The sequence below is a fragment of the Brienomyrus brachyistius genome, chromosome 7 (genome assembly GCF_023856365.1).
Source record: "Brienomyrus brachyistius isolate T26 chromosome 7, BBRACH_0.4, whole genome shotgun sequence".
NCBI lineage: Eukaryota > Metazoa > Chordata > Actinopteri > Osteoglossiformes > Mormyridae > Brienomyrus > Brienomyrus brachyistius.
This window is the reverse complement of record NC_064539.1, coordinates 17,542,694-17,559,192: the sequence shown is the minus strand read 5'-3', so window position 1 is coordinate 17,559,192 and position 16,499 is coordinate 17,542,694. Positions and strand designations below refer to the sequence as shown.

The window sequence follows — 16,499 nt, the reverse complement described above, 5'->3', positions numbered from 1 at the left end:
AAAGACTACAAACAGGTAGAGATTTGTGTAGGAGCGCAGTCATCAATCACAGAGCCGCTTCACACGCGCCTCGTTACGACTCTCAGCCCATTAGAGTCGGCCTGTTCCCTTTCTGCTGGTTGCTATGGTTTCCCTGCCTTCTCTTCGCACTTATTCTGTTTCACCTCCGTCTTTTGCGGCGTCCGCACTCCTCGAGGAGCACGGCAGGAGTTCTGAGGACTCCCGAGAGTCACATCCGACCCAGAATCATCAGCTGGACTCTGGAGAGAGTCAGCACTAAGAAAGAAGAGGCTTCTGCGAGAGGATCAAAGGCGAGGACAGAGAGAGGCGATGGCTTTAGAGAACAGCTGGGCAGGCCGTCAGCCGAGAAGATGGGAGCGTGCTGGCGGTCTGCATCCTGCATCCTGGTCGTGGGTTAGGCGATAAGCAGAGCACAGATTATATGATGCTTTCATAAGCGTCATTAGACCTTTGTTTTAAATTACACAAAATGATGGGACTTCCATTTCGTTTTGTGTTTCTCTGTCCGTTCACAATAATATATACAGACAAGACTATTAACCATTTCCTTACCTTTTAAAATCACTGAAATCAGACATGATGCTGGACATCGGCCCAGGCAAACACCAGCCTGAACACCAAACACTCTCTCCTAAGCTCCACCTAAATTATATTTAGATGGTGTTAGATGTCCCCAAACTGCCGCTAAAGCGATTAGCTGCTTAGACTCTAATGACCGTATAAAGCAATGACTCTCCCACCCCAGGTGTCACCGGTGGCATGAAATTTAACAAAACAAAAACGAGGGAGACATCTGTTAATCTGTATTTATCACTTCCTTAGTTTATATTTAAATGCATGAATTATACACAATGCAATCTATTACTATTACAACATCCACACTTCCATAATGCTGGATGAAGGTACATTTTGGCATGTAATGAATGTAACAGCGGTTTGACATTTCAGACAAAAAGCTTTGAGCATCGACATAACGGATTACGTTAGGCAACATTAGTATAGTTACCGAGGAAAACAGGAATACAAAATAAACAAACTCATACGCTTCTTATATACAAACCAATGCCTCTCAAAGTCAGCTTCCGCAGTACAAGCTCTCCACTAATCACAACGGCAACGTGAACCAGCAGTAACCTATTATAAATATGTTTAAGGTGCAAAGAGCTGCTGCTCTTCTGCTACAGCACACCTGAAAGAGACCCTCTGCACGCGCACAAACACACGGCCTTACATCCCCAAATCCTTATCAAAGGCTGTCTAGACACACCAGCCCTTAAATTCTGCTTCTTAGTAGCAGATGCCAGAAGTCACCTGGGCCGAGACCATCTCTAATCCCGCCCTGCCACCCATCCTAGGAGCACATGGTCAAACGCGGGGCTCAGAATCTAGCGGGGATGCTGGCTATCATGGGTAGAGGTCCACTGACTCGCCGACGCCCCCTTGGCTAGTACCCGCCTCGCTGCGGCACGCTGACGGCCTTTTACAGTGAAAAGAAGCCCCCAAGTGGTGGACCAGCATCAAGTAATGATCAGAGTGGCGTGTTCAATGATTATAGTGACTGTCAGTGAGTGCAGCGATTCGGCACGATCGACGCCAGGCCTTCCTCGCGGTTTCTACAGCCTGAATGGCACCGACCTCCATTTCCACATGGTAAAAATGTCAAAGGAGCCCCATTCAGTTCATACACACAGACACGCAGACTCACGCACACATATCTATACATCAGAACGTATGTACTTATGTAAATAGAAAACAAAAAACAGCATTGTTAAACAGAATCAGAAAAAGCTCACAAGTTCAAAAAGGAGGCTGTTAGCACTTGTACCTAGATTTCAACAGGAGTTTTGTGCAAGTAGCCTGAAGCAGGAGAGCAGGTGGAGTGCCCTCCTCAGTGGTAAGAGCAGGTGGAGTGCCCTCCTCAGTGGTAAGAGCAGGTGGAGTGCCCTCCTCAGTGGTAAGAGCAGTCCTGGCTACTCCACAGCCACATCCTTACCTTTTAAATCAGCGTTTTTCAACCCGGCCCTTGGGGAGCCCCAGTAGTCCAGGTTTGGTCCATCCCAGCTCACGGTAGGTTGGAAGCTGGGAGGGAGCAAAACGGGGGACTGTCTAGCAGGGAGCAAAAACCTGGACTTTCTGGAGGTCCAGGACCAGGCTGAGAAACACTGTTTTAAATAATCAGTAGTATATTGACTCCGCTAAAGTTAAAGCCTTTTTAATTTTAAGTACATCTTGTCGTCTGGAGTTGTTGTACCCTAAGAATATTGTCCTTTTTAAAAACCCCGTTGAGTATCCACTCTGGTCCCGGGAGTGAGCGTGGAGGGGGGGGGGGGGGGGTAGGAGAGGGGGCACTGCAGTGGCAGCCTCGCTCGGCCTGGCCCCTCCCTCTAGCTAGGTTGTCTCTCTTCCCTGGGTGCCCGTCACAGTCTTGATGGAGCTTAACGTCCTGTTGAACCAGGTTTTCTTTGCGGCTTGGACCTCGTTCAGCGCCAGACCCAGGTGGTGCTCCAGGTCCTGGGGAGGGACAGACACTGCTGAGGGGGGTGGTTTTATGTGCCAGGTCCTGGGGAGGGACAGACACTGCGGAGAGGTGGGTTTTATGGGCCAGGTCCTGGGGAGGGACAGACACTGCGGAGAGGTGGGTTTTATGGGCCAGGTCCTGGGGAGGGACAGACACTGCAGAGAGGTGGGTTTTATGGGCCAGGTCCTGGGGAGGGACAGACACTGCAGAGAGGTGGGTTTTATGGGCCAGGTCCTGGGGAGGGACAGACACTGCTGAGGGGGTGGTTTTATGTGCCAGGTCCTGGGGAGGGACAGACACTGCGGGGAGGTGGGTTTTATGGGCCAGGTCCTGGGGAGGGACAGACACTGCGGAGAAGTGGGTTTTACAGGCCAGGTCCTGGGGAGGGACAGACACTGCGGAGAGGTGGGTATTATGGGCCAAGTCCTGGGGAGGGACAGACACTGCTGAGAGGTGGGTTTTATGGGCCAGGTCCTGGGGAGGGACAGACTCTGCTGAGAGGTGGGTTTTATGGGCCAGGTCCTGGGGAGGGACAGACACTGCGGAGAGATGGGTTTTATGGGCCAGGTCCTGGGGAGGGACAGATACTGCGGAGAGGTGGGTTTTATGGGCCAGGTCCTGGGGAGGGACAGACACTGCGGAGAGGTGGGTTTTATGTGCCAGGTCCTGGGGAGGGACAGGCACTGCTGAGAGGTGGGTTTTATGGGCCAGGTCCTGGGGAGGGACAGACACTGTGGAGAGGTGGGTTTTATGTGCCAGGTCCTGGGGAGGGACAGGCACTGCTGAGAAGTGGGTTTTATGGGCCATGTCCTGGGGAGGGACAGACACTGCAGAGAGGTGGGTTTTATGGGCCTGTCTTCACGCCAATGTGTAAAATTAAGGTAAAGCAGCCAAAATCCATAATCTGACAGCCGTCGTTATTGTTTGATCTGATTAAGCTTGGCAGAGCTAGGCTGGGGATTGAGGAGCGTAATGCTGTGTGGACACGGGGCAAAGCAGGAAGAAATCATGAGGGCAGCTCAAAGACCCACGTCGCCCCCTAGGGGTCGAGGCTGGGCCTGACGGGAATACCTGGATCCTGCACTCGGCTTCCACCAGCTGCAGCTTGGTCTGGGCCAGTTCCAGCTCCATTTCGCGTAGCTGGTTTTTCAGGGCCTCCTTCTCCTCGTCCGTGTCGTCCTCGCTGCCTTCCTTGGTGGCACTCCGCTCCTTCAGACGGCCCTCCTTGCTGAAGAGCACGCTGCACTTCTCACAGCCCTCCACCTTTTGCTAAGAGGAGAGATGGGGGGAGATGGGGGGGCGTGAGTCTCGGAGGAGGGGTGGGGGTGGGAGCAAGCAGCCACTCGTCATGTGGTGCCAGGTGCAGCTGAACTCTGAATCGGAGTCGTTACTTTGCTATAGTGACAAGGACGCCATTATCCTGCTTGTCACCTCGGAGATGAGGATGACAGTGGTGCATTTAGGCTGTCACCATGGAGACACGCTACACAGAGGCCATGCTGACCATTACGACACCTGTACGGGGAGGGCTCTTGCACTGAATCTAGGGCTCCCCGTCACAGTGCCCCTCCCTGCCCACCACCGGGCCCCCTCCTTATTATTCCTCCTCCTGCCCCCATCTCTTTGTCACTATTTGCACTGCAAGCGGCACACGCCACAGCTGCTTGCCGTCAGACGGAAGGCAGATTGTGGAGACAATTGTTTATTCTCCCCCCCCACCCCCCACAATCGCTACACACATGAAGAGCAGCTTCACGACGTGGGCTATCAGCGAGACAATAATGAATGAATCCGGTGGGTGGAGCCAGCTTTCATCTGGGTTCCGAATAACAGCCCAATGGACGGACAGCCGATCTTCACAGAGACGATGCCTCCTCAGTTCCCAGATGGGATAATGAGCGTCAATCCTGGGGCACCTAAATCTCCGCAGCCATTCAGAGGAAGCACTTACTGCCAGCTCTTAAACTCCCTATACATCTTCATGTTGTGACGGGCTGGGAGGCCCATCGATAGGGACCATGACTGGATGCAGAGGATATCGATGGGCACAGTGATGTATGTGTGACCGGGGATAACTGCCGTGTGTCCAGTGGTTGGACAGGCGGACTCACCCGGATCTTCTCCAGCTCCCCCTTATTGGCCGCCTGCTGCTTTTCCAGACGCTCGCTAAGCTGGGAGCAGATCTGCGGGATACGGAGGAAATTAGAAGGGTGCTTTTAAAAGGAGGTGACCTTCATTCCAAAAGCGATGAAACAGGGAGGGGTGACATCATCAACATGGCTGTCAGGCCGACATGTGAGCAAGTTCTCCTACTCTGGGCAATACCGGGCTTTGACACACAGGCCCATGACACTATTTACAACAGGCAGGTGAGAAGGAATCATCCAGTGCTATTAAACAAGTCTTCAGGGGTGATAAGTCTCCAAGGAGAAGGAACCATCTGAACAACTTCCAGATGGAATGAAGTAACCTTTCATGAATGCATGTTTGCAGCTTCCCAACACTGTACGGCTCAGGATCCCTGTAACCCGGGGATTAACTCTGAGTCCACAAAGGTCAAAGATGGATTAAGGTGCAGATTTTATGAGGAGATAATGTTTCGTTTATCAACGGCAGACTTGATCACTTTAATTCTCCAGTCAAAATGATCACAAGGTTCCAGAAGTTCACTGACTCCTAGAGAGCAGAGAAAAACTGACCTTTATTTTTCACACTAGATAATGAAACACTTCGAAGGCGGTGGCAGGGAGGTCAGCTCTTCGATAACTGTTGTCTCTCTACCCGAACCCGCCCCCCCAAATCGTGCCATCTTGTCTTTCCTACCTGGTGGCTGTTTGTGGCTCCATCTAGTCTGAGCTGCCATCTTTTCATGCCATGGAAGGGAAGGCAGACCTCTACCTACGACCGCAATAAATCATCCTGCCACGGCAGCCATTAAAATGTGATCATAGGGGAGAAGCCAAATCCACCTTTAATGAAGCACATTTTCCCTGCTATCTGACTTGAGAATTATTCACTTATAGGAGGAGGCGTCCCTGATAGCATCGTTTGTCTGCGATGCCTTATTAATTGGGACGTCGTCACGGTTGGCCTGAAAGGAAGGCGCGGTTGCTCAAAAATAGCTAGAAAATCGCTTTTCAAGTCAAGTGTGTAGTGCAAACACCGATTTTCCAGTGCTGTGCTCACCACTTCAGCGTGGAGGCATTTGGCATTACATATCATGTTTTAAATGTATTTGTGAAAAAGAATATTTCAGCAAGACCCTGCCGACGATAAGGGTTTGAATGATGGATGGGTGTTTGGAAAGATTCTTTCGAGTACAGGGTGCCACAGAATATCACAGAGCGCCGTTAGTGTACAGCCCATCCCAGGTCACACACGATAAGCTAATGAATACATTGAGCTTCCTCATATGGGCCACATTTCCCGCTGCCTTCCCACACCTTTCAATTATGTAGCCATAGTGCAAACATACAAATGATAGCTTTGAGTAATAACCTGCTTCAAGGCTTCCCACACGTCAATCTCTGTTCTGGAAACTGGCAGAGGAAGTACAAAGGAAACTCGCATGCTGCGGAATCGCGAAATGAAACCGAGACTGGGCCGGGGGGCTGATTTCTGCTGCGTCCGTTACGGGGGTGTATTTGCAAAGCGTTCAGTGGCGGCCAGTCTGACCTGCTTGTATTCACCGATGATGGAGCCGTTCTTCTTGATCTCCGACTCCGACTTGTCCAATTCCCGTCTGCACATCTCCTTCAGCTGGAAACAAAGTCAAGTTTGAGAGAAAGATGAGGGATTGACCTCGACACTTTCCTGCAGACCAAACCACAAGGGAGACCTCATTCCAACTGCATGACCTCGGTTGGTCCTTACAGTTGACGCACTGCAGCCGACACACCGTGTGTCGTGTTTTACTGTGTTTGACCCACTGCAGAAGGACTGTCTTATCATGCTTGCCCTTGAGTAAGTCAAAAGGCAGTTGGTTTGTGGCCACGTTTTCACAGAGGATCGGTGGCACTGCCGTATCTTCTCAGTAAGTGCTAAAGCCCACTGGACACCGAATCTGCAAAAAGGACGGTGTGTGTGTTCCCCTCGCCAGGTGCACCTGTGCTGATTCCTCCTCTAGTCGCCGCTTCTCATCCTCGGAGTCAACCAGCTTCTGCTTGGTCATCAGCAGCTCTTTGTTGAGGGCGTCGGCCTTCTCCTCCGCCTGCCGGAAAGGTTACCGGGAGAGACGGGGTGGGTGAGTACAGTTGTAGGGACTGGCAACTGGGCGACAGGTTAAGGTGGTCTGGGAGGAAAGATGCAGTGCATCTCCATCGCACTGGAGCATGATGGATAGGAGGTAAATCTGAGCAGGGAGTGAACTGGGCTCGTCACGTTGACGGGGATCTCACGCTAGCCAGCCACTGGCTCAGCACTGCGGGGAACACTGGGAACGGAGAGGCACACAGACAGCTTACAGATTAACTATCAGCGTGACAGTCGCAGATAAATAACCCCAGCCAGCTAAGCCTTTGCTCCCAGGGATCGGCTCTGCTGGTTTCATGAACACTGCAGGCCAAAGACCCGAAATGCAGGTTCCAAGCCAGGCAAACCAGACTCCAAACCCAAGACAGAAACAGAAGCTGCGGCGGGGGGGGTGGGTGGGGGGGGGCAGCACTGCTGGCCTCTGAGAAGGTGCATCTTTCACCATAATATCTGATGCCTTTTTATCTTACATGACAGGCACTGACCTCTTACACTGCTGCATTTTCCAAACTGTTACGCTTAAGATGGCGCCTCGGGGACAAAGATGAGCAAAATGATGCGGCCAGTTCTGATTCTGTCCCAAGTGTGATCACTCAGATGACTGAACTAGGAAGTCATCACACAGTGACCAGATGTCATCAGCAGAAATCTGTGGCTACCGCCTTCAATGCAACTCGCTGAATTCAAGAAGGGACGCTGCTGTCCAAGCTCACGTCAGGAAGCGGCACGCTGCTGTCCGCGCTCACGTCAGGAAGCGGCACTCGCCTGTCCACGCTCACGTCAGGAAGCGGCACGCTGCTGTCCAAGCTCACGCCAGGAAGCGGCACGCTGCTGTCCAAGCTCACGTCAGGAAGCGGCACTCGCCTGTCCACGCTCACGTCAGGAAGCGGCACGCTGCTGTCCAAGCTCACGCCAGGAAGCGGCACGCTGCTGTCCAAGCTCACGTCAGGAAGCGGCACTCGCCTGTCCACGCTCACGTCAGGAAGCGGCACGCTGCTGTCCGCGCTCACGTCAGGAAGCGGCACGCTGCTGTCCGCGCTCACGTCAGGAAGCGGCACGCTGCTGTCCGCGCTCACGTCAGGAAGCGGCACGCTGCTGTCCGCGCTCACGTCAGGAAGCGGCACGCTGCTGTCCGCGCTCACGTCAGGAAGCGGCACGCTGCTGTCCGCGCTCACGTCAGGAAGCGGCACGCTGCTGTCCGCGCTCACGTCAGGAAGCGGCACGCTGCTGTCCGCGCTCACGTCAGGAAGCGGCACGCTGCTGTCCAAGCTCACGTCAGGAAGCGGCACGCTGCTGTCCAAGCTCACGTCAGGAAGCGGCACGCTGCTGTCCAAGCTCACGTCAGGAAGCGGCACGCTGCTGTCCAAGCTCACGTCAGGAAGCGGCACGCTGCTGTCCAAGCTCACGTCAGGAAGCGGCACGCTGCTGTCCAAGCTCACGTCAGGAAGCGGCACTCGCCTGTCCACGCTCACGTCAGGAAGCGGCACGCTGCTGTCCAAGCTCACGCCAGGAAGCGGCACTCGCCTGTCCACGCTCACGTCAGGAAGCGGCACGCTGCTGCCCACGCTCACGTCAGGAAGCGGCACGCTGCTGCCCACGCTCACTTCAGGAAGCGGCACGCTGCTGCCCACGCTCACGTCAGGAAGCGGCACGCTGCTGCCCACGCTCACGTCAGGAAGCGGCACGCTGCTGCCCACGCTCACGTCAGGAAGCGGCACGCTGCTGCCCACGCTCACGTCAGGAAGCGGCACGCTGCTGCCCACGCTCACGTCAGGAAGCGGCACGCTGCTGCCCACGCTCACGTCAGGAAGCGGCACGCTGCTGCCCACGCTCACGTCAGGAAGCGGCACGCTGCTGCCCACGCTCACGTCAGGAAGCGGCACGCTGCTGCCCACGCTCACGTCAGGAAGCGGCACTCGCCTGTCCACGCTCACGTCAGGAAGCGGCACTCGCCTGTCCACGCTCACGTCAGGAAGCGGCACTCGCCTGTCCACGCTCACGTCAGGAAGCGGCACTCGCCTGTCCACGCTCACGTCAGGAAGCGGCACTCGCCTGTCCACGCTGACGTCAGGAAGCGGCACTCGCCTGTCCACGCTCACGTCAGGAAGCGGCACTCGCCTGTCCACGCTCACGTCAGGAAGCGGCACACTGCTGCCCACGCTCACGTCAGGAAGCGGCACTCGCCTGTCCACGCTCACGTCAGGAAGCGGCACTCGCCTGTCCACGCTCACGTCAGGAAGCGGCACTCGCCTGTCCACGCTCACGTCAGGAAGCGGCACTCGCCTGTCCACGCTCACGTCAGGAAGCGGCACTCGCCTGTCCACGCTCACGTCAGGAAGCGGCACTCGCCTGTCCACGCTCACGTCAGGAAGCGGCACGCTGCTGCCCACGCTCACGTCAGGAAGCGGCAAACGCCTGTCCACGCTCACGTCAGGAAGCGGCACGCTGCTGCCCACGCTCACGTCAGGAAGCGGCACACGCCTTTCCACGCTCATGTCAGGAAGCGGCACACTGCTGCCCACACTCACATTGTCCAGGTCCTTGCGGAGGGCAATCTTGCTGCTGACCAGCTCGTGGGCCAGGTCGTCGTTCTCCTGCTCCAGTCGCATGTTGGCCTCCTGGAGTCGCCGGTTCTCCCTCTGAGGAGGAGAAGCCAAGAGGACTCGGTTTATTCCCTGTTTATGCCTCCCCCCCTCGGCAAAGGACCCAGAACAGCCGCCCAAAGATATTCCTCGATGTAATATTTAACAGTTCTCATAAAGAAACGGCCTTTGAGAACCGCGCCTGAGATGTTGATTAAAAATTGACCAACTCGCTGGATGCCGAGTGCACTCTGCAGGGTGCCTTTTCGGTGTTAGCCAGACCACACAGACCACTCTGATGCCACAAGATACCACAAGCCGCCTAAAAATAACCGAATGTAAAATTGCAGACTGGACACCGAAACTCAGGGAGGACACACGTGTCCCAGTGAGGCTATGGGAGCTGACAGGAGCCCGGAATGACTGATGTGCATGTCTGTGCAGCCCAGTGACACCCACCTGCCATCTGCACCCCCACGTTTCCCAAAGTGCCAGCGAGACAGGCTTGCCTCATTAGCAGGCTCATCCTCATGGCCGGGTGTGAAACCCGCCACTCTCTTAGGACGAGTAAAACACAGGATGTACAGGGAGACCCTGTTATTCTCATATAGAAGGATGCCCTCTGCTGGCTAAACAGGCTTCCCATCATGCATCTGACTGACATGCCACAGAAGGGCGGAGTGGGCTTGACCCTGGCATGACCATAGAAAGGGGTCATCGGCACGTACCTCGTATCTCTCGATGGGCGCCTCCTGCTGGGCCTGCTGCTCCCGCATGGCATAGTACTCCTTCTCAAACTTCTTCAGCTTCTTCTGGCTAATCTATGGCATGGAGGTGAACGACTGTCAGGAAAACAAGACGACACCAGCACCAGGAGTACCCCTTACGGCTGCAGGAGATCAAAAGCAGGTGCCAGAGTGAAGTCATGACAGGTACTGGGTTCACCCAGACGGGTTAATCCCGTTCCCCTGCCCTATTTCTGCCATATGGTAACTTGGCCTAGTTGTTCCTCCTGATGAGCGTTCTGGGGTTCGGCAAAGAAAGGTCTCGCTCAGAGATCCGGGGTTCACACCCTAGGACCAATTAACAAGAGGGTGTTTTACCTCTAAAGTTTCAGAGCTGTGAACTCCTTTGAGACCCTGACAGAGGTCACGTTGAGTATTAGGTGTGGACAGGCAAGGCAGCCTGCAGTGGGGCTGCTTAAGGGAGAGACCTCACCTCGGGAGACCCTGAAGCGGCCATCCATCACCAAACTGCAGAAATCTTTCCTCTCATTGTCTTTGTTCTAACCCAGTTTTCTGCAATTATACTGCTAGATACACGCATTTGTCACGTTAAGCACCTCAATCAAGGGGAACTGCCAAGGGCGTAGATTTCGGCGTGTACAGTACTGTGTTTTTGGGGGTGGGGGGAGGCGGGGGTTCAGGGCTGATTTGATTTGATGTGGTGTGATGTCGAAAGCCATCCTACGCCCTTGGGCACCACAGTGAGGCCCAGAACTGGGGGCAGTATCACCGGGTCACTTGTCTGGCATCAAAGGAACCTTCGGCTCCAAACCGCTTGGCCTGACGACACCCACGTCCTTCACTCAGCAGGGCAATGTGATCGCTTAAGCTAATGGCTATTTTACCGAATTAATGGGCCAGAAATAAAACATATATTCTAGCCAAGGTATGACGCATATTAAGGTTCGGGGTGAAAAACACTACCTTCTATTCGGGTCCATGTTTTACTTTTAGAAGCCGATTGAAATGGCATAACAATCACACCGTGGAACTTTTTTAGACACATTATTTTAAATCAACTATTAGTGTAAATTGCCCTCAATTACTGTGAGCGGCACAGAGTCTGGCCCGCTTGGCGGTAGCTGCCACGCAGCGGCAGTTCAGCTCCTCCTCAGCCACACACTTTGGCTTTATTCTGATCCCTGTGGGGCCACTGAGTCAAAGGCGACTGAGATACGAGAGCCAGCGAGCCTGTGATTGGCTGTCTGTGTGTGTGTGTGTGTGTGTGTGTATGTGTGTGTGGGGTGGGGGGGGGGGTATCCATTCTTCGCAGCATACTGGAGAAAGCCCTATGCCTTTGACCTCGCACTGCATGCTGGGATACCGACGGCAAGCCCCGCCCTGAGTGGATGAAATAAATGTAGGGGTGGGGAGCAGGGCTCAGCGGGAGGTGAATTTATTTCTGAAATATGTGCCCTCCGTACCGCCCCCCCAGGAAGCCGGGACTGTTGGGCTGCTAGATCTCTAATGAGGAACAGTCGCTTGTGAGAGGACACCTTGCTCACAAAGTCAATCTCAGTCACGGGACACAAAGTCCTGCAAACTTCATGTCAACCCCCCCCCTCCCCCCCCACACAAACATAAAAACCACAGCTACAGCTGAATGTAGGTGGTTACAGGAGATGTTTGTTTCTGAGACTTAGCCTTGACCGCAGGAGGTGTTGATGGAGATGTACTGAGAGGAGCTGTATCAGAGTAAATTGGAGCAGATCAGCGGGGGGGGGGGACATTACTTGTCATGTTCCCCAGTGCTCGACTGACAGCTGTAGCAGGAGAACAGCAAAAGCGGGACGAGATGCTCCCCGAGCCTGGAATGCGGAGGGAGCCCTGGGGACAGCGGGGGGGGGGGCGCTTTACATTTAAACACCACCACCACCACATGAAGGTGTGAGCACAGAAAGCTCCCTGCACAGAGCAAGCCGGGGCGGCCTGCCTAGGGAACAGCGCGCAGATCTGTACACTGAGCAGGGGACCATGTTCCTGGCCACAGAGAGGCTTTCCGGCTCCATCTAGGGCCGCATATTTAAACATGACTCCTTATAACCAAGGTCAACGCATTTCAATGGGGTTTCAAAGCAAAGCTTCTCCAAAGCAAGCACCCGACAGCCAAGAGATTAAACACCTTTTAAAGAGCAATATTTACCTTTCTGCTGAATTTCGCCAGAGACCCTTAAAACTCTTGATTCTGAGAAATCGGCAATGCTGCCAACATTTACCGTGTCTGTGGTCACCCGTGAATCAGCCTTGCTGAAAAACCAATGACGGATGCAGGAGGGAACACACAGGACACTCTGAGCCACACCCTAACGATGTATTAATTCACAGCTGCGCAGGTAACGCCTCGCCCTAACACTTCTGCGCCGTGTGCACTGGTGACACCAGCCCCCGCCCACAGCAGCTGGCAGAGGCGCAGACAGTCCTCCTTTATTCCCCTCTATCGCAGGCAGGAGCGGCTAGCTGGGTCGCGTGAAGCATATCCAGAGAGCCACCTTCTCCCTGCCGGGCTCCGTTTCTGCCTCGCTTCTGGTGGGGAAATGGGAGCGGGTGACATCAGCGGAGAGGCACTGGGAAGCAGCGGGAAGCAGACGCTCGATGTCAGGGAGGCTGTACCTCCTCCCCTCAAGCGCAGGAGCTCTTTGTTCCTGGGCCTGATCACTCTCACCTGGCTGGGGGGGTGTCACTCACCAGGGGCACCAGGAGGGCCGGGCATTCTCCCACGGGCCACTAATCTCCCTAATCCCTGTCTAAGGCTGACTGTCAGGCCCAGGCAAGCGGACCGGGTCTCCGGGGACAGAGGTGTAAAGATCCAGTTTCAGCTGCCGTTCTCTCTCAAACATGGCTGCCTGGCCACTATCCTCAATGTCAGAGACAAAGCTCTAACTGGACAGATCATACACAGGAGTCAACATGTAAATCTGCACACGACCACGTCCTCATCAGAGCCCGACAGGGAGCCACGGTGGGCCACCTCAGTGATGACTGAGGCTTTAAATCCCGCCAAAGTGACGATGCCACATGACTATTCGGTGAACGTCCTTGAGGACTAGTCCCACAAAAGTGCCATGAATGCCACACCCATCCTGCCGCACCCATCCTGCGCAGAAGCAGAATGAGCCTGGTCAGTCCTGAGGTTGGGGGGGATCTGGCTGCGGTCGGACTACGCCCTCTACTGGCAACCCCAGAGAGCATCAAGCATAAACAGGAGAACAACCACTTCTAACTACCAGACAAACAACCTGCCTGGATTATCCCAAAGAAAATATTCACAGATTTTTTTAAGGCAATTAAATATCTCCACGGTGATATACCTTAAAAAAGCACTGACAGACAGCAACGTGCATGTCTGTGACATACTCTGCCAAGGGAATCCTTTCTCTGCAACTCCGGAATAAAGTCTATTTTTACACGGCTCACAGACCTCCAGCCTGCTTTCCCGATGTTCCACATCGGTGAGTCGGGTGCACCAGGGCCGAGCTCCTGACGGAGATGCGCAGTGAACACGCCGCGTTCCCAGATGTACATTAGCATTACCTTCATGCTGCAGGCCAGCTCCATCAGCTTCTTGGCGTTCTCTTCAGACCGGTACCGCTTTGGGACGGGGACCCGAAAGAACTTCAGCGCCCCCTCGAAGTCCGTCTGGAGGAGGTCATCCTTTGAGGTCTGTAGGGAGGGACATCGGAATGGACTGTAAAGCGGATTCTGGGCTGACCGAATCTTGGGGGGACGTGGGGGGCGCTGGCCCACACACATTCTCTGTGTGGGCTCGGCATGGCACTGACATCATGGCCCGTCGCCGTGACAACGGGGCTCTGTGGCCACACAGCTGCACAATCTGGTGGGAAAAAAAGGCATTTCTATGGCCTGAACACTGTTAGCATAACCACTGCGAGCCCCGAGAAAGAGGCATTAGCGTTTGCGCTCCAAGCCACAAGAGCCCTTAGCATTACTGTTCTGAGCCCTTAGCGTTAGCACCTTGAGCCCCCAGAAAGAGCCGTTAGCGCTCTGAGCCCCCAGAAAGAGCCGTTAGCGCTCTGAGCCCCCAGAAAGAGCCGTTAGCGGTCTGAGCCCCCAGAAAGAGCCGTTAGCGGTCTGAGCCCCCAGAAAGAGCCGTTAGCGCTCTGAGGCCCGAGAAAGAGCCGTTAGCGTTAGCGCTCTGAGGCCCGAGAAAGAGCCGTTAGCGTTAGCGCTCTGAGGCCCGAGAAAGAGCCGTTAGCGTTAGCGCTCTGAGGCCAGAGAAAGAGCCGTTAGCGTTAGCGCTCTGAGGCCAGAGAAAGAGCCGTTAGCGTTAGCGCTCTGAGGCCAGAGAAAGAGCCGTTAGCGTTAGCGCTCTGAGGCCAGAGAAAGAGCCGTTAGCGTTAGCGCTCTGAGGCCAGAGAAAGAGCCGTTAGCGTTAGCGCTCTGAGGCCAGAGAAAGAGCCGTTAGCGTTAGCGCTCTGAGGCCAGAGAAAGAGCCGTTAGCGTTAGCGCTCTGAGGCCAGAGAAAGAGCCGTTAGCGTTAGCGCTCTGAGGCCAGAGAAAGAGCCGTTAGCGTTGGCGCTCTGAGGCCCGAGAAAGAGCCGTTAGCGTTAGCGCTCTGAGGCCAGAGAAAGAGCCGTTAGCGTTAGCGCTCTGAGGCCAGAGAAAGAGCCGTTAGCGTTGGCGCTCTGAGGCCAGAGAAAGAGCCGTTAGCGTTGGCGCTCTGAGGCCAGAGAAAGAGCCGTTAGCGTTGGCGCTCTGAGGCCAGAGAAAGAGCCGTTAGCGTTAGCGATCTGAGGCCAGAGAAAGAGCCGTTAGCGTTAGCGCTCTGAGGCCCGAGAAAGAGCCGTTAGCGTTGGCGCTCTGAGGCCCGAGAAAGAGCCGTTAGCGTTGGCGCTCTGAGGCCCGAGAAAGAGCCGTTAGCGTTGGCGCTCTGAGGCCCGAGAAAGAGCCGTTGGCGCTCTGAGGCCCGAGAAAGAGCCGTTAGCGCTCTGAGGCCAGAGAAAGAGCCGTTAGCGTTGGCGCTCTGAGGCCAGAGAAAGAGCCGTTAGCGTTGGCGCTCTGAGGCCAGAGAAAGAGCCGTTAGCATTAGAACTCTGATGCCCGAGAAAGAGCCGTTAGCGTTAGCACTCTGATGCCCGAGAAAGAGCCGTTAGCGTTGGCGCTCTGAGGCCAGAGAAAGAGCCGTTAGCGTTAGCGCTCTGAGGCCCGAGAAAGAGCCGTTAGCGTTGGCGCTCTGAGGCCTGAGAAAGAGCCGTTAGCGTTAGCGCTCTGATGCCCGAGAAAGAGCCGTTAGCATTAGAACTCTGATGCCCGAGAAAGAGCCGTTAGCGTTAGCGCTCTGATGCCCGAGAAAGAGCCGTTAGCATTAGAACTCTGATGCCCGAGAAAGAGCCGTTAGCGTTAGCACTCTGATGCCCGAGAAAGAGCCGTTAGCGTTGGCGCTCTGAGGCCAGAGAAAGAGCCGTTAGCGTTAGCGCTCTGAGGCCCGAGAAAGAGCCGTTAGCGTTAGCGCTCTGAGGCCCGAGAAAGAGCCGTTAGCTTTAGCACTCTGATGCCTGAGAAAGAGCTATTGGTGTTAGCAGCCCAAGCCCTGAGAAAGGGCATGTGTGTGACACACAGGACTGCTCCGGAGTGCTGGATCCCTCACCAGGAGGGCAAGCCCGCAGGAACACACAGGCCTTGGATGGATAGACACGGACTGACTTACCTTCAGGAGCGCCAGAGCAACATTGAAGATGACGCTGATGCCCTGGGGGAAGAAGGGAGAGGAGGTCAGTGGGCCACAAGGAAGGTATGAAGCAGGGTGAGGAACTGGGCAGGCAGAGTGAGAGGTGAGACAGGAGCGCTGGGGCCCGAGGAAGCTGCAGCGTCACACTGCAGTCACACTGCATAAACGGCACCTTTATACTCTATAAACAGTAGGTGCGCAGACTCTGACTGTTACCACTTCCTCCTAAACAAAAACACTCCATCCCATCTGGCCTTCATTAGCAAGTAACCCACAGCGCTGGACCCTCCACAGACTGCACCTATCTACCGACCTTCTATGGTGCCCCCCAGCAGCCAATCAGGTGGGCTACACACCACTGGGCGAAGCACAGTATATGTAAAACCCAAGGCATCGTATGACGCCCTCCCCTCCTCACATACCTCACAGAGCAGAAGGTCGATAATGTGGAAGACCATGTAGAGGGGGAACTTGGCAGTGAAGAGTGTGAGGAACCATTGAGAGGCATACATGTGGGCCTCCAGGCTGACGTTCAGGAAGTGACTGTACAGGTCTGGGATGTATTCCTGCGGGGGGAGAGATGTGAGAAAATGTTTCTCTAAACCCCCCCTGCCACGCACACACACGTTTACCAATCAATCATTACATGCAATTGA

General features: G+C 54.7%; 1 protein-coding gene and 1 long non-coding RNA gene across 8 annotated transcripts in view; one reads left to right on the top strand and one right to left on the bottom strand.

Moving 5' to 3' along the window:
• Nucleotides 1–817: 817 nt before the first annotated feature.
• Nucleotides 818–16,499, bottom strand: part of LOC125746692 (rab GTPase-activating protein 1) — a 57,955-nt gene continuing 42,273 nt past the window's right edge. For all 5 annotated transcript variants that reach the window (XM_049021000.1, XM_049021002.1, XM_049021003.1 and 2 more), the window contains 10 exons: nucleotides 16,266–16,409; nucleotides 15,823–15,864; nucleotides 13,689–13,817; nucleotides 10,101–10,193; nucleotides 9,319–9,429; nucleotides 6,645–6,749; nucleotides 6,215–6,298; nucleotides 4,651–4,722; nucleotides 3,611–3,808; nucleotides 818–2,532 (listed from right to left, as the gene is read on the bottom strand). In XM_049021000.1, the coding sequence (XP_048876957.1) occupies nucleotides 2,410–2,532; nucleotides 3,611–3,808; nucleotides 4,651–4,722; nucleotides 6,215–6,298; nucleotides 6,645–6,749; nucleotides 9,319–9,429; nucleotides 10,101–10,193; nucleotides 13,689–13,817; nucleotides 15,823–15,864; nucleotides 16,266–16,409 (1,101 nt within the window). In that variant the 3' untranslated portion in view covers nucleotides 818–2,409. The remainder of the gene's footprint in view (nucleotides 2,533–3,610; nucleotides 3,809–4,650; nucleotides 4,723–6,214; nucleotides 6,299–6,644; nucleotides 6,750–9,318; nucleotides 9,430–10,100; nucleotides 10,194–13,688; nucleotides 13,818–15,822; nucleotides 15,865–16,265; nucleotides 16,410–16,499) is intronic.
• LOC125746697 (uncharacterized) lies at nucleotides 2,559–3,413 on the top strand. 3 transcript variants are annotated; one of them, XR_007399035.1, is made up of 5 exons: nucleotides 2,559–2,626; nucleotides 2,675–2,770; nucleotides 2,915–3,058; nucleotides 3,107–3,232; nucleotides 3,281–3,413. It is a non-coding gene; the product is annotated as an uncharacterized LOC125746697 (long non-coding RNA). The 3 variants fall into 3 exon arrangements; XR_007399034.1 differs by lacking the exon at nucleotides 2,675–2,770 and having other exon boundaries at nucleotides 2,608–2,674; XR_007399036.1 differs by lacking the exon at nucleotides 2,559–2,626 and having other exon boundaries at nucleotides 2,656–2,722.